General features: G+C 37.3%; 1 protein-coding gene across 2 annotated transcripts in view; it reads right to left on the bottom strand.

Moving 5' to 3' along the window:
* Positions 1 to 15234, bottom strand: part of ASXL2 (ASXL transcriptional regulator 2) — a 150403-nt gene that overhangs the window by 11922 nt on the left and 123247 nt on the right. For both annotated transcript variants that reach the window (XM_058551638.1, XM_058551637.1), the window contains 4 exons: positions 14500 to 14663; positions 10381 to 10477; positions 5244 to 5349; positions 2631 to 3348 (listed from right to left, as the gene is read on the bottom strand). In XM_058551638.1, coding sequence (XP_058407621.1) covers positions 2631 to 3348; positions 5244 to 5349; positions 10381 to 10477; positions 14500 to 14663 — 1085 coding nt within the window. The remainder of the gene's footprint in view (positions 1 to 2630; positions 3349 to 5243; positions 5350 to 10380; positions 10478 to 14499; positions 14664 to 15234) is intronic.

Below are 15234 nucleotides of genomic sequence, written 5' to 3'. Positions count from 1 at the left end.
CTAATCTCTCTCTTAAAGCTGAATCTATTTTACATCCAGTTGCACACAGTATTTTAGAAGCTGCCCACAGTAAGAAAGAAGCAATTGTTGCCCCTTAGTAATATCATCTAGAAGAAACCATTAACAAGGGAAAAAATAGATAAAACTAAAAAATTATGTACAAGGAACTAAAAGCACAGCTGTTTAGGGGAATTATAGAGAGGGACAAACAAACTGACATTAGAATAATCTTGAGAGTAACAACATACCTAGCACAACAAATGATATCTATCATAATGACTAATGATTAATAACATGTTGATTAAATAAGGACGATCATTAAAAGTAGTTAAAATAAAAAGTTTTAATACTTAAAAATAATGTTTCAGTTATTTATCTAAATAGCCCTATTACCTGTTTATATGGAATAAATGAGATGTTATACTTTCTTTTTAAGTACAAAACCACTCAAAGTTGTTTAGGCATTGACAACAATTGAACAACTTAATTTACTAAGAAGCCGTACCCTGGTACCGCAAAGGAATAGATTCTTTTCTTTTTAAATGTATACTAAATGGAAAATACATAATGTGTGTTAGAGTTTTCCATCTCTCTCTCTCTCTGTACACGTTATATGTTATATGATATGCATATATAAATAACATACATATATATGCACATATATAATTTTCATATACATATACATGTGGAACACTGTAATAAAATTCAAATTTTCTTTTTCTACTTAAATTTTGTTTGAAAGGTTTTGTTCGGTTATAAATGACAATAAGCTTTGTCTAAGTGGGATTTGAAATAGGGTCTAAGGTGAGTGACTTACTAAACAACTTCTGGTAGAAAGTCTTCTGGGGGGATGAGGAAGGAGAAGAAAGTAAAATAAAGGAAAAAAAATTAAATAATATTAACTTGGTCACAGTGGATTTAAGTTTTCAGTCTAGAGCCTCTTTGGATTAGCAGAAAGCAGACCGAATACGATGTAATCCAGCCTCTTTACAGATGAGGAAATGGAAATGATAGATCTTAGTGTCATTTATAAAAAGTAACCTAAATTACAACTCAGCTCTCAGGTCTGCAGATAAGTTCTGATTGACATTCTTTAAAGAAAGGTTTCTAATATTTTTTATAAGAATAGTAAAAAATTATTATCATAAAAATCAGAATCTATGGCAAAGCATGACAGTATATGTTAATGGCAGAAAAGTAAAAAAGAGAGATCCCTAACTGCTGAAACTACAAATCTTAAAATTTAAAAATAATGAAGAACACCATATTATTAGCAATAGGAAGCAAAATGAGAGAGGAGTCACATAGTGCATGAAATGGGTCAAGTACTAGTAAGTGAATATTTCCAAAGGATATTTCCTAATAGAACTAAATGGCTCACCTAAGTTAAATAAAAAAAGGAAAAAAAGTGCTTCTATTTGGCTTATTTTTCTATTTATATTCTAATGTGATTAAATAATACCCAGTGCCTGGGCTCATAGCAGACACAACAGGCATTAATAAATACTATTAATAAAAATGTATTGGGCCGGCCCAGTGGCACAAGTGGTTAAGTGTGCGCACTCCGCTGCGCTGGCCGGGGGTTTGCTGGTTCGGATCCCGGGTGCACACCAATGCACTGCTTGGCAAGCCATGCTGTGGCGGCATCCCATATAAAGTGGAGGAAGATGGGCACAGATGTTAGCCCAGCACCAGTCTTCCTTAGCAAAAAAAAAAAAAAAAAAAAGAGGAGGATGGGCAGATGTTAGCACAGGGCTGATCTCCTCACAAAAAAAAGAAAAAAAAAAACGTATTAATAAATAAATACTATTAAATGAATGAATGGACTGCAAATTGATATTAAGCACAAGCCCAAGTATTAATAAACCTTTAGATCAGAAGAAAAAATGTGTTTAGATTTAAAAGGGCTCACTACTGGTTAGGTGCAGTCTTATATACTAAGATAGAGACACTGCTATAGGAATTTAAAACATTTGATATGCAGCAATTTAAGGCTAAATGGAAGGTAATGACATATCCTAAGCAGTAGAGCTTAGGATAGGCTTATCCTATCCTAAGCAGTAGAGCTTAGTAAGGCTATTCCATCTTACTAATCTCTCTCAAGTAACCGGTAGTGACTCATGATGGCAGTCACACACATTTCCTTTAAAAGGATGGAACTAAAGTAAAGTAGTTCTAGACCCACAGAACATCGAATCAGTTATGGCAGTAAGAAAAGGGCCAAAGTACACTTAAATATCATGGTGCTTGGTACAAAGATACAATCTCTTGATCACACCAAAGACCTCCTCATGTTTATTATCATACTTCTTATTTTGTTACATGAGACAGAATAATTTCCATAACTGTCTTAGGACACAAGAGTAGCTAGCAGGGAGTGGGTGGAGGTGGTTTACATTAGCTATCCAGGTACCCTACTTATTCAAACACCAACAAAGATCTGTAAGTATGCAGTTCTAAATGCCTGTTTATTAATAATTTTATTCATAAGACCATAGTTACATGCATATCAAATATATATAATTGCTTTTGCATTAAGAAACACCACAAATTACTTGAAATTTAGTGGGTATGACGAAAAACTTAGTGCTCAGACCATCTCTCTTTTTCAATTCTTCCCATTCTCTTACCTTGAGAGGTGGTACTTTTCGCACCTGGATCCTGTCCCCTCTATTGAGAAAGGGCTGTGGAGAGACTTGAAATGGCTGCTGGTGCTGGCGAGTCTCAGTGACACGTGGCCTTTTCTCCCAGCTTGTAGCGGCCTCTTCTTGGGTGAGAGAAGCTTTCCTCTTGAGGCTTTCTGGGCTGTGGTCAACCAGAGCTGATGGAGGCTCTTGCATAGTGGTCTCCTGTGGACCTGCTTCTACTATGGGCTTCATCATCGGTTTTTCCATCCCAGGACTCTTGGATTTGCTCTGGGATGTAACTAGAGCTTCCTGGCTTTCATTTTTGTTACAATTAGAAGCTGCAGTGAGATGATTCTCTTTCTCAGACTCCTGTTCAGCAGAGGCAACTGGCTTCTGCTCCAACTGATCCTCATCCTTTGGGCACTTGATGGAAATAACACTGTTAAGCTCATCTGCATCGCTAGCTGGGGAAAGTAGGGGCTCTGTGGATTTGGAGTTTGGCTGCACCTTATCTTGGCTTTCATGCTCCTCTTTTCTGACTGGTGATGGCATTTGTACTACTTCTTCTTTAGACTCTAACTGGGGAATTACTGGGACTATACTGAGAGGAGAGGCCTCTGAAGGAAGCATGGATTTTGATTGCTCAGCTGGGGTTTTCTTTACTTTGGGATCACTGGGTGAAGCTGTTAATTTCTTTGAATCCTCAAGGCTCAGACCAGAACTAAAAGGTGGAAGAAAGAAATATTCTAGTTGAGAAATGGCCCATGTTATTGAAGGCATCATGAGACAATGGTATATGGCAATGCCTAGAAGAACCAATGACACGTAGTAGGTATTATTCATATATTATCTTCACTATTACTATTAGTGAAGGTTCTGAAGCCAGAGTACCTGGATTCAAATCTGGGCTCTGATATTGACTATCCATGTGATATTAAGTAAGTGACTAGTCTTCTGTACCTCAGTTTCTTCAACTGTACACTGAGCTTAATCACTTCATAGTGTTGCTGTGATGACTAACTAAGTTAATGCATGTAAAGTACTTAGAACAGTACTTAGCATATAATAAAAAGCTCACTAATGTTAATTATTATTACTTCTGCTTATAAAGGGGCTACATTGTCTAGAGGCATGCATCACAGACTACCCACAAGGGAAGTGAAAGAAGGCCAAGACCCATGCACCCCATGATTGTGAGTTTGGACTGTCATCAACTCTGCTTCGCAGAACCTGTAGAAAGGCTGGCCCAAGAAATCTAAGAAACCCTGAAGAGACAGTAGGAGAGCTGGCTGTCAATGTTCTCCAGAGCTTGAGAATTATAACTCTGAGTTTTTGGAAAACCTGTTTAAATTTCACTTGGTATAGCTCTAAAATTCTGAGATCGAGTGGCTCTGAGCTATCCTGGGAGTGAAGGCCAACTGGGATGTCCACAGTGTGGCCTGGCTAAGAGCAAGCCTACTCTGTGGGGCTCACTAGAGACTCCTCCTAATGTTTTAGAATACTGTTTCACAGGCAAAAACAATGTAGCACTCTTTGGTGATTTCAAATAATCAGTACTGCACCTCTGAGATAGAATGGCTGAGGATAAAACTGGATAGTAATCAAAAAAAGTCATGCTATAAAAGCTGGCAAAAAGTAACAGCTGAAAAGAGAAAGACCCAAGAATTGCTGTAATGCTCTAGCTGCCTAATAAGGAGGGAATGAACAATGTTTATGGAATAACAGCTAACTATAATAATGGCCTAAATGTATACACCATCACTTCTATGGAAGAGCTCAAAGCTCATACCAAGAACGTAGAAAAATCAGTGTATAAGACTCTTAATCTCAATAGGAATCACTTCCTAAATGACCATGAAGGGGATCAATGAATACTACCTGGAGATAAGAAAAAGAGCCATTAGTTCTCAAGCTGTGGTCACGGGGTCTCCTTAAGGGCTGCCGGTAGGTATGCAGAAGGAAGGAAGGGAGACTAACAAACAAACAAGACTCTGGGTGTTCAATCCTGTTGCCAACAATACAGCTCCATTGTCATCTATTTAAACGAACGTCCCCAATAAGATTTCATTTGGATTTTTTATTAGAAAAAAATTGATTTAGAGTATGGCCCCTTGAGAACAGGGTTTGTACCTTGATCCAGCTATGTATATCTCCCAGAGTGCCTTCTACAAAGGAGAGGCTGTGTAACTACACGTTGGATATAATGGCCCACATTAAGGATTCCTGTGATTCCTTAGTGATTCTGGATAAGTTATATTGTGGGATAATTAACTACTATAAAAAATGCACAGAATTTCAGTATTCTGTTATCTTATAAAGTTACTGGAAGAGAAGCCAATCTATTCTAAGAATGGGACTCTAATTCAAGATAATAAAATCTTTCTTTTTTTCAATCTCATGCACAATGGTAATGTGTTAAGAGTCACGGATTATGAGTAATCCAATTCTGTGCACCTGAGATTCATAAAAAGAAAAAATTTTCTCAGTAAAGAAGAATTGGTGAAAAAATAGAAGGAAATTGAGGACTAGATTTTCTGGAAAAGTAATAAGATGAAGCACCACATGACATATATGCAGGAATTAACATTTGCTTTACAGAACCTGTATTGATATTACCTCTGACCATAGTAGCTTTCAAAGAATTGTTCTTTCCATGGCTCCACTTTTTTCTCCTTCTCAATCTCTTGTCGAATTCTCACCTGCATCTCAGGTGTAAATTCACCTGTAATGTACCAAAAAAAAAAAAAAAGATATTCAACAGAAATATGCTGTTTGCAACTTTTAACTTTTTTGTAAATCAGGAAAGACTTGTGCAAGAGTCAGAATACTATCAGGTGAAAGTAACAGAAATTTTCCCAAATTCCTCACTGTGAGGGAGTACCTAAATGCCAGCAGGTGAAATAAAAATACTTGCACACCACTCCACGTAGTTTTCAGGACTCAGCTGAGGTCAACTGGGCCTTTTCTTTGGCCTTTCCTTGTACTACCTCCCTCCTGCTCCAAACATCATATTCCCTATAGATTTCTTTTATCACCAACCTTGAATTTGTAATTTCTCTTCCACTGGAAAAACAGTCATGTGCTTTCAATAAATAATGCCACTGGGCATTTTATTATTGTAAAGTTCTGTTTCTCCAAGGCAACTTGTATTTTAGGGCTTTTATCTCTAACTGCATAAGGAACAGCTATGGCCCTGCTTAAAGACATTTGAAGTTTCAGTAAAAAGGTAGGGAATTATTTTGGAGTTGTCAGTTTTCTAATTGTTCCAGAAATTGTACCAGTCTAGTGCCCTCGTAACAAGACACTCAACACGTCAAAGACCCAGCCGCTGTGATTATGCCATTTATTTGCACATACTACCAACCACCTCAATCTTTCCCACTCCATCAGCAGAGAATAGTGAATATGCTTGGCAGGCCATCCTCAAACTTGTGGCTCAGGAAGGCTGTTCCCTTTATACCTTAATACCCATGACATCATGGAATAAGAGGTGGAAATGTCAAACCTGAAGTTTAAGACTTCCTGAGGGTAAGAAGAAGGAAACGTGTTAGAGGACAGTGGGTATTACAGTCCTGTACATTAGAGTAGGAAAGGAGGAATTTGGCTGTGAGAATCCAACCCAGAACTTCTGCTCTTTTATTGAGTCTACGGTGCATGATAGAATGAGGAATAAAAAGTATTGAACTCTGTTCACATGTGTACAGTGTTCAAAGTTTTTTGCTGCTCATAAAATATGATCACATGATTATAATAAGCATAGCAGTAACTGCTCGTATGCCAAAAAAAGTAACTCTAATAATAATCAAGCTATCACTGTTGATGATACCTACTTTAAAAAATTCAGGGGTTGGAGGTGTAAATTGTTTACTAAATTACTGGCAAAGGGCTGGCCCCATGGCTTAGTGGTTAAGTGCGTGCACTCCGCTGCTGGCGGCCTGGGTTCGGATCCCGGGCACACACCGACGCACCGCTTCTCCGGCCATGTTGAGGCCGCATCCCACATACAGCAACTAGAAGGATGTGCAACTATGACACACAACTATCTACTGGGGCTTTGGGGGAAAAATAAATAAATAAATAAAATTATAAATTACTGGCAAAGAAAACTACTGATAATGGGTATGTTTTAAAGTGCTTATGTGATTTCAATTCTTTCAAGAAAAAAGGGGTCTCTGCTCAAGGAAATCTTTAAGAAAGAAAGACGAAAGTAATAAACAAGAGATCACTTCTACAAAAAATTTGCTCTAAAAAGAAAAACAGGAGGGGAAAAGTAAACAATTATAGTGAACAATATAGACATTAATTAGCTGGTCAATTAACTTTAATTGTCAGTGATCTGACAAAAAGCAAGCAATGAATAGCATTCCTAATGTTCTCCTTATAAACGTATTTATTTTAAAACTTCTCACACTTGTTTTAAGCTATTCTTTGGCATAACGTCTATGACTTTACACATGTTAAGTTTGTATTCCACGTGTACTGAAAAACAAACGTGATATTTATTTATTTTTTTTATTTATCATTATTTTTTAAATTTTATTTATTTATTTATTTTTTCCCCCAAAGCACCAGTAGATAGTTGTATGTCATAGTTGCACATCCTTCTAGTTGCTGTATGTGGGACTCGGCCTCAGCATGGCGGGAGAAGCGGCGTGTTGGTGCGCGCCCAGGATCCGAACCTGGGTCGCCAGCAGCAGAGCATGCGCACTTAACCACTAAGCCACAGGGCCAGCCCAAACGTGATATTTAAAATAAAAATAATACAAAGAAGAACAAAGCTGGAGGTATCATACTCCCTGATTTCAAACTATACTACAAAGCTATAGAAATCAAAATGGTACAGTACGGCACTGGCATGAAAAAAGACACATAGATCCATGGAATCAAATAGACAGCCCAGAAATGAAACCCACACATATATGGTCAACTAATCTATGACAAAGGAGGCAAGAATATACAATGGGGAAAAGATAGTATCTTCAATAAATGGTGTTGGGAAAACTGGATAGCTACATGCTAAAAAATGCAAATAGACCACAATCTTATACCATATACAAAAATAAACTCAAAATAGATTAAAGACTTGAATGTTAGACCTGAAACCATTACACTCCTAGAAGAAAACACAGGCAGTCAGCTCTTTGACATCAGTCTTAGCAAGATTTTTTTGGACTAGTTTCCTCAGGTAAGAGCAACAGAAGAAAAATAAACAAATGGCATTAGACCAAACTGAAAAGCTTTTGCATAGCAAAGGAAACCATCAACAAAATGAAATGGCAACCTACCGAATGGAAGAAAATATTTGCAAATCATACATCCGATAAGGGGTTAATGTCCAAAATATATAAAGAACTTATACAACTTAATATCCAAAAAAACAAACAACCCAATTAGAAAATGGGCAGAGGCAAGACATGGAAGCAACCCAAGCATCTCTCGACTGATGATTGGATAAAGAAGATGTGGTATATATATACCATGGAATACTACTCAGCCATAAAAAAAAGACAAAATCGTCCCATTTGCAACAACACGGATGGACCTGGAGGGTATTAAGTGAAATAAGCCAGAAAGAGAAAGACAAACACTGCATGATTTCACTCACATGTGGAAGATAAACCATCACATGGACTGATAGAACTGTTGAGTGGTTACCAGGGGCTAGGGGGGTGGGGGGTGGGCACAAGGGGTGGAGGGATGCACTTATATGGTGACTGATAAACAATAATGTACAACAAAAATTTCACAAAAAAAAGAAGAAAAAAGGGGCAGAGGACTTGAAAAGACCTATTATCAAAAAGACAAGAAATAGTAAATGTTGGAGAGGATGTGGAGAAAAGGGAACCCTCACACACTATTGGTGGGAATGTAAATTGGTGCACCTACTGTGGAAAACAGCATGAAGGGTCTTCAAAAAATTAAAAATACAACTACCATATGACCCAGCAGTTTCACTTCTGGGTATTTATCCAAAGAAAACAAAAACACTAATTTGAAGAGATATATGCACCCCTTGTTCACTGCAGCATTATTTACAACAGCCAAGATATGGAAGAAACCTGTGTCCATCAATAGAAGAATGGATAAAGGAGATGTGGTGTGTGTACAACAGTATACTACTCAGCCATAAAACAGAATAAAATCTTGCCATTTGTGACAACGTGGATGGACCTAGAGGGTATTATGCTAAGTGAAATAAGTCAGACAGAGAAAGACAAATACCATATGATTTCACCTACATGTGGAAACTAAAAAACAAAACAAATGAACAAATAAAACAAAACAGAAACAGACTCATTGATACAGGAAACATAGACGTGGTTACCAGAGGGGGGAGGGGTTGGAGGGGCGGGTAAAACAGGTGGGGATTAAGAGGTACAAACTTCCAGTTATAAAATAAATAAGTTATGGGGATGTAAAGCATAGCATAGAGAATATAGTCAGTAATATTGTAATAAATTTGTATGGTGACAGATGGTAACTAGACATTGTGGTGATACGTGATTTTGTAACGTATATAAACGTGAATCACCATGACGTACACCTGAAATTAATGGTATTGTACATCAATTATACTTCAATTACAAAAAGGAAATAATAATAATACAGCCAGTGGTTTTGATAATGGCTGCATTTTAGAATCACTTGACGGAACTTAAAAAAAAATACTGACGCTCAGGCACCACTCTAGATCAATTAAAACAAAATCACTGAGTGTGGGGCCTGGACATCAGTATTTTTAAAAACATAAGTGATTATAACGAGCAGTTTAGGTTAACAACTGCTAAAAGTGACTGATACTATATGCTGTGCAAATGCAATCAATCGCCTTTTTTTGTGAGGAAGATCAGCCCTGTGCTAACATCTGCCAATCCTCCTCTTTTTTTGCTGAGGAAGACTGGCCCTGGGCTAACATCCGTGCCCATCTTCCTCCACTTTATATGGGACGCCACCACAGCATGGCTTGCCAATCAGCACGTTGGTGCACGCCTGGGATCCGAATTAGCGAACCCCGGGCCGCCACAGCGGACCGCGTGCACCCAACCACTTGTGCCACTGGGCTGGCCCCTCAATTGCTTTTTTATACTTTATAATTTACCCTCAGCAAATTTGTTAGATCAGAATTAGAAACATGGTATACATGGCAAACAGTGACCACAGCCAACAATTCTTGCTCATCATCTATATTTATTAAAATGCTCTGACTGTCACTGAATTGTACACTTCAAATGGATGAATTTAAGAGTATGTGAAACATTTCTCAATAAAGCTGTTTTTTAAAAAGTTGTTAGTGATTCTTTTTACTATTAGTTTCATTGAAGTTGAGCAGTAATAAAGAAGTTATCTCACTGCTTACCAAACCATGATTCTCAGCACCATAAAATAACTCTAAGTCACACTCTGCTTATTAGAATTTCAGTTCCTAGGCATTAACCTGGAATTAACTGAATCAGAATATTTAGGAATAGGGCCTAAAAATCTGTATGTTTTTAGTTCCCCAGGTGACTTTCAATTCTTAAAGAACCATATTGCCGGACTCCATCTGGAGCCAAACCTGGTTACACAGGCTCTGGATAAAAGTCTACCAATGTGTTTCACACAGGATAGCTAGCTAGTTCCACCCTAAGGAAACAACCTATCCTTTGCCTTCCAAAATTGCTCAAACACTTTGAGGCACAGAAGTGCCAATATGCCCTCACAGTGGCTCCAAGTGCATACATATCCTAGGAGACACATAAGGTAGAACACTTACCTTCTGAGAGTCTTTCCTTCCAGCCTTGGGCTGCTGAAGTGAAGAACTCATTGTTAAGGGCTGAGCCATTTAACTTCATCAGACCATCTGGACCAACCTGGGTCAAAAAACAAGCCAAGAAAAGCTTACAAAGAAAGCCAAACATATCATGTGGAATTTTACTTTTCCTTTCTTTTAGAAAAGAATGCATGTACATTTAATTTTATAGAAACATGACTATGTCATATCATGCTGCTTATTATGGACACTTCTATTTTATAATGTAATATTTTTTTTCTAAAAAATTTCTTTTCTGTTTACCTCTCCTTCCTTCTTCCTCTCCTTTAAACTCTATTCCCCGTTAAGTATACTCAAAGAATCATCTGCAAACAAATAAATACAGATGCAAGAGGTTTTTTTCCCGAGAGGTTTATTATTTGTTTTATAAAGCAGTGACCAAGTTACATATACTGCTCTGAATCTTACTTTTTTCATGTAATACACTGTGCTGTGGAAGTCTTTCCTAGTCAACTGGCATAGTTTTAGCTCCCTTATAATAGCTGCATATTATTTCATTGTATGACTGTCTCTTAATTCCTTTAGTAATTTCCTAATCATAAACATATTGTTTATAATGTTTTCCCATAATCAACAGAGCTACAATAAGCATTCTGGTAAAGATGAATAAGATGATGCTTTTGAGCTGGCCCGTGGCTTAGCGGTTAAGTGCATGTGCTCCGCTGCTGGTGGCCCGGGTTCGGATCCCAGGCGCACACTGACGCACCGCTTCTCTGGCCATGCTGAGGCTGCGTCCCACATACAGCAACTAGAAGGATTTGCAGCTATGACATACAACTGTCTACTGGGGCTTTGGGGGAAAAAAAAAAATGGTGCTTTTATTTCTATGGGATAGATTCTGAGAGCAAAGAAACATTTGTGTGTGTCTAACTAGATACTGTTAGATTATTTTCCAAAAAGGCTAACACAATTCACATTTCTTCTAGAAATATATGAACATACCCTTTACCCTATGAACAACAGATTAAAGTTAACATGCTATTTTGTTTTTGCCAATCTGATGGGTTTAAAATGGTCAAAATTTCCTTTATCCCGACTACTAGAGTTCTGTGCATCTTTTTGCAAGTTTATTGACTATTTAGATTTGCCATCTTGTGAAATGCCAATTCCTATCATTTGCTCATTTTTTTGAGGCAGCTTATTTTTTTTATTTTTATTTTTTGGTGAGGAAGATTGGCCCTGACCTAACATCCGTGCCAATCTTCCTCCAATCTGTATGTGGGATGCTGCCACAGCACAGCTTGACGAGTGGTGTGTAGGTCTGCACCCGAGATCTGAACTCGCAAACCCTGGGCCAGTGAAGTGGAGCATGTAAACTTAACCACTATGCCACCAGGCTGGTGGCAAGGCTGCTTACTTTTCTTATCAATTTGTGAGAATCCTTTACATATTATTCATAGTAAAACTGTCACATATGTTAAAAATATTTCCCCCAATCTATCTGTCTACTGACTTTATTTTTGATGTCTTGCTGAAAGGTTTTAAGATCCTTCTTTGTATTAGAGATTTTGGATTTCCTGTCTTGGTTTAAAACCATAAAATCTTATTTAAGGACATAAAAACACAAGATCTGATTAAATTCGGATGGAAAAACTTAATAAAATTGCCATTCTCTCCAAAGTTATTATTTACATTCTTATCAAAATCCTTATGACAATTTTACATTAATAAAATGATCTTAAAAGTTTATATGGAAAAAAATACGCAGAAAAATTAATTAATTAATTAAGAGGTGGGAATTGTATTAAAACATACCACACAAAGCTACTGCAATCAAAACTATTACTACTAGCATTAGAGAGAACAAAGACATGAGTGGAAGAGAAGAGAGCACCTATAAACACACATTGCATATAAATGAAGAGAATATATAACAAACACGGCATTTTAAGCTGTGAGAAAAAGACAGTTACATAAACATGTAGTACTGGAACAAGTGGCTATCTATTCAGTAGAAAATAAAGTTGAACCCCAATTTCAGAGCAATACAAAAAAAAATTCTAGATGGATTAAAAACCTAAATGTAAGTTTTAGTTCAAAAACAATTTTTTGAAGAAAATTTAGGTAACTATTTGGATATTCTAGAGATTGAGGAACGCTTTCCAACCCACTTTACTTTCTAAACCTATCTGAGCCAACATTATGTTCCCCTGGCTCTAGAGCAGAAATTGGTAAACTTCTTCTGTTAAGGGACAGACCGCAAATATTTTAGGCTTTGCAGGCCATATGGCCTCTGTTGCAACTACTTAACTCTGCCACTATAGCACGAAAGTAGCTATAGACAATATGTAAACTAATGGGAGTAGCTGTATGCCAATAAAACTTTATTTATAAAAACAGACAGTGGGCTGAAATTGGCCTGTGGGCTATAGTTTGCTGACTGCTGATTCGTATTCTAGTTTGGCAGAGAGGTAAACAGGCTTCCCTATGAGAAAAGGTCATCCAACCTCTGCTTGAATATTCCAGTGATGAGCAAGTTACTCCATCACAAGTCAATCCATTCCACAGTTTAACAGCTCCCACTGTTAAAAAAAAAAATGTTGTTTTAACTCCAAATCTGCTTTCTGGAAAATCAAAGTGTACTCCTTTTGTATGATAGACCTTCAAATATATCTGAAGAGAGAGCTGTTTTAATCCACTCCCCTCCCTTATTCTTTTCTCTAGTCTAAAGCTTACTTACTCTCCATTAATCTCTTACTATAAACTAGGGAATATATCTAGTTCTCTTACTGTAAACTAGGAAAAACACCTCTCTGTCATCTTGTTTTCATAATGATGAGAAAAAGGGGGGTGTTGGGCCAGCCTGGGGGTGTAGTGGTTAAATTTAGTGTGCTCCGCTTCAGCAGCCTGGGTTCATGGGTTCAGATCCTGGGTGTGGACCTATAATACTTATCAAGCCATGCTGTGGCGGCAACCCACATATAAAAAATGGAGGAAGATGGGTACAGATGTTAGCTCGGGGCCACTCTTCCTCAAGCAAAAAGAGGAAGATTGGCAACAGGTGTTAGCTTGGGGCCAATCTTCCTCACAAAAAAAAAAAAGAAAGAAAAAAGAGAAAAGAAAAAGGGGATGGCTATCAGACTACTTAGAATATAGTAAGTGTTTGGAAATAATAATGAACAATGACAAAAAAATCTCAAAATTGAATAAACCTTAGAAAATCACAATGGTCCTTTCTTCTTTTGCAGAGGAGAAAACAGAAGATCAGAAAGGCGAGTGACTTACCAGTCACTCTTTCCTTGATGAAAGCCTGAGTCTCAGACTTTTACCTTATTCCTGACCAAGCTAAATCTCTCTGGTCCCTGCCTGGACTCTTCCCAAATCCTTGGTATTTCGTCTAGCTACCTTTTTTTAAAAGAATGTAACTTATATTGGGTTTTTAAAGTTCTTTATTACTAAAGCAATAAATGTTTTAGAAAAACTTAACAAAAGAGTGAAAATAATTAATATTCTTAATCCCTTCAAAAAAGCCATTCAAAAACCCCTGTTTAATGTCTTAAACAAGATAACTCTTCCTCCTGAACTGTATTCTATGGATGCCTACATACTAACAGGGTAGCTAGACAAATTTTACTCATAATCTTGACATTCTATAAGAGTTTTCTTCCTTTATAAGCCTTATAGGGCCAACCTATTAAGAACACTTATATAAAAATATTCTTACTTCTTGTTTAGTACCTTTGATACCACTTCTTTTTTTGTTTTTTTGTGAGGAAGATTAGCTCTGAGCTAACATCCAATGCCAATCCTCCTCTTTTTGCTGAGGAAGACTGACCCTGGGCTAACATTCATGCCCATCTTCCTCTACTTTACATGGGATGCTGCCACAGCGTGGCTTGATAAGTGGTGCATCAGTCCGCGCCCAGGATCAGAACCTGTGAACCCTGGGCCGCCAAAGCAGAGCACACGAACTTAACCGCTAGGCCACCAGGCTGGCCCCTGATACCACTTCTTTATAGGTACACATAAAAAACTATTTTAAAAGGCTTAAGCAGTTCTAAAGGAGATGAGTGAAGGAAGCCTCAGAAGGGTTATAAAATTGCTTTGCTTGAAATAACGCACCTGTCGATCCACCTCTGGAAGTAGTAAAAGCAGTCGCTGTTGGCAATCTCCAGGAAGGACTGAAAAAGTGTGTTTGTTGATCAGCGCTCGTAGATTTGTATTAACCAGAATGGAGTCTGGTGTCTCAACATCAATTTCAGCACATTTAGTCCTTTTCATTTGCCCTACAAAAATATGGAAAAGAATCATTTGGGCCTCCATCACATTCCTATTTCTATCTAAACTAGAGCTTGCTCTGCGGTGCAAAAAAACCAGTTGTAAGTACTTTAAATATCGCACTGTGAAGAAGGTAACACTTAAGGTTCTTGGAAATTTCTTCTAAGACTAACAAAGTAAGTTTTGTTTATTCATAAAGGATAAATGAATATAATTTATCTTCTCTGCAAAAACAGAACAAGGTCTGTAAAAGTGAACTGTTTGCCATATGAAAAGTGCATTTTATGTTTGAGACTTGATTATTTCCCAAACGGAACTAAGAAAATTTATGATAAATAACACACAGGAAAATGACTAAAAAAATAGAAATGACACACAGATAAATGACTAAAAAAATAGAAAAATTCAAATCTATAGATAAATCATACTGAGGCCCTTTTTCCTTTCCTATTAGAATTTGTTTCATCAATTTTAATTTGCATTATCTAAAACTGTTATGACTGAACAGCTTAGCAGTTTCAGGAAATCTGTTCACAATCAAAAGGTACAGTCTTTCAAAAGACTGACAGATTTGAGTAC

Source organism: Diceros bicornis, chromosome 12, assembly GCF_020826845.1.
Source record: "Diceros bicornis minor isolate mBicDic1 chromosome 12, mDicBic1.mat.cur, whole genome shotgun sequence".
Taxonomy (NCBI): Eukaryota; Metazoa; Chordata; class Mammalia; order Perissodactyla; family Rhinocerotidae; genus Diceros; species Diceros bicornis.
Note: the sequence above shows the minus strand (reverse complement) of the source record. Positions and strands in the feature narration are given on the sequence as shown.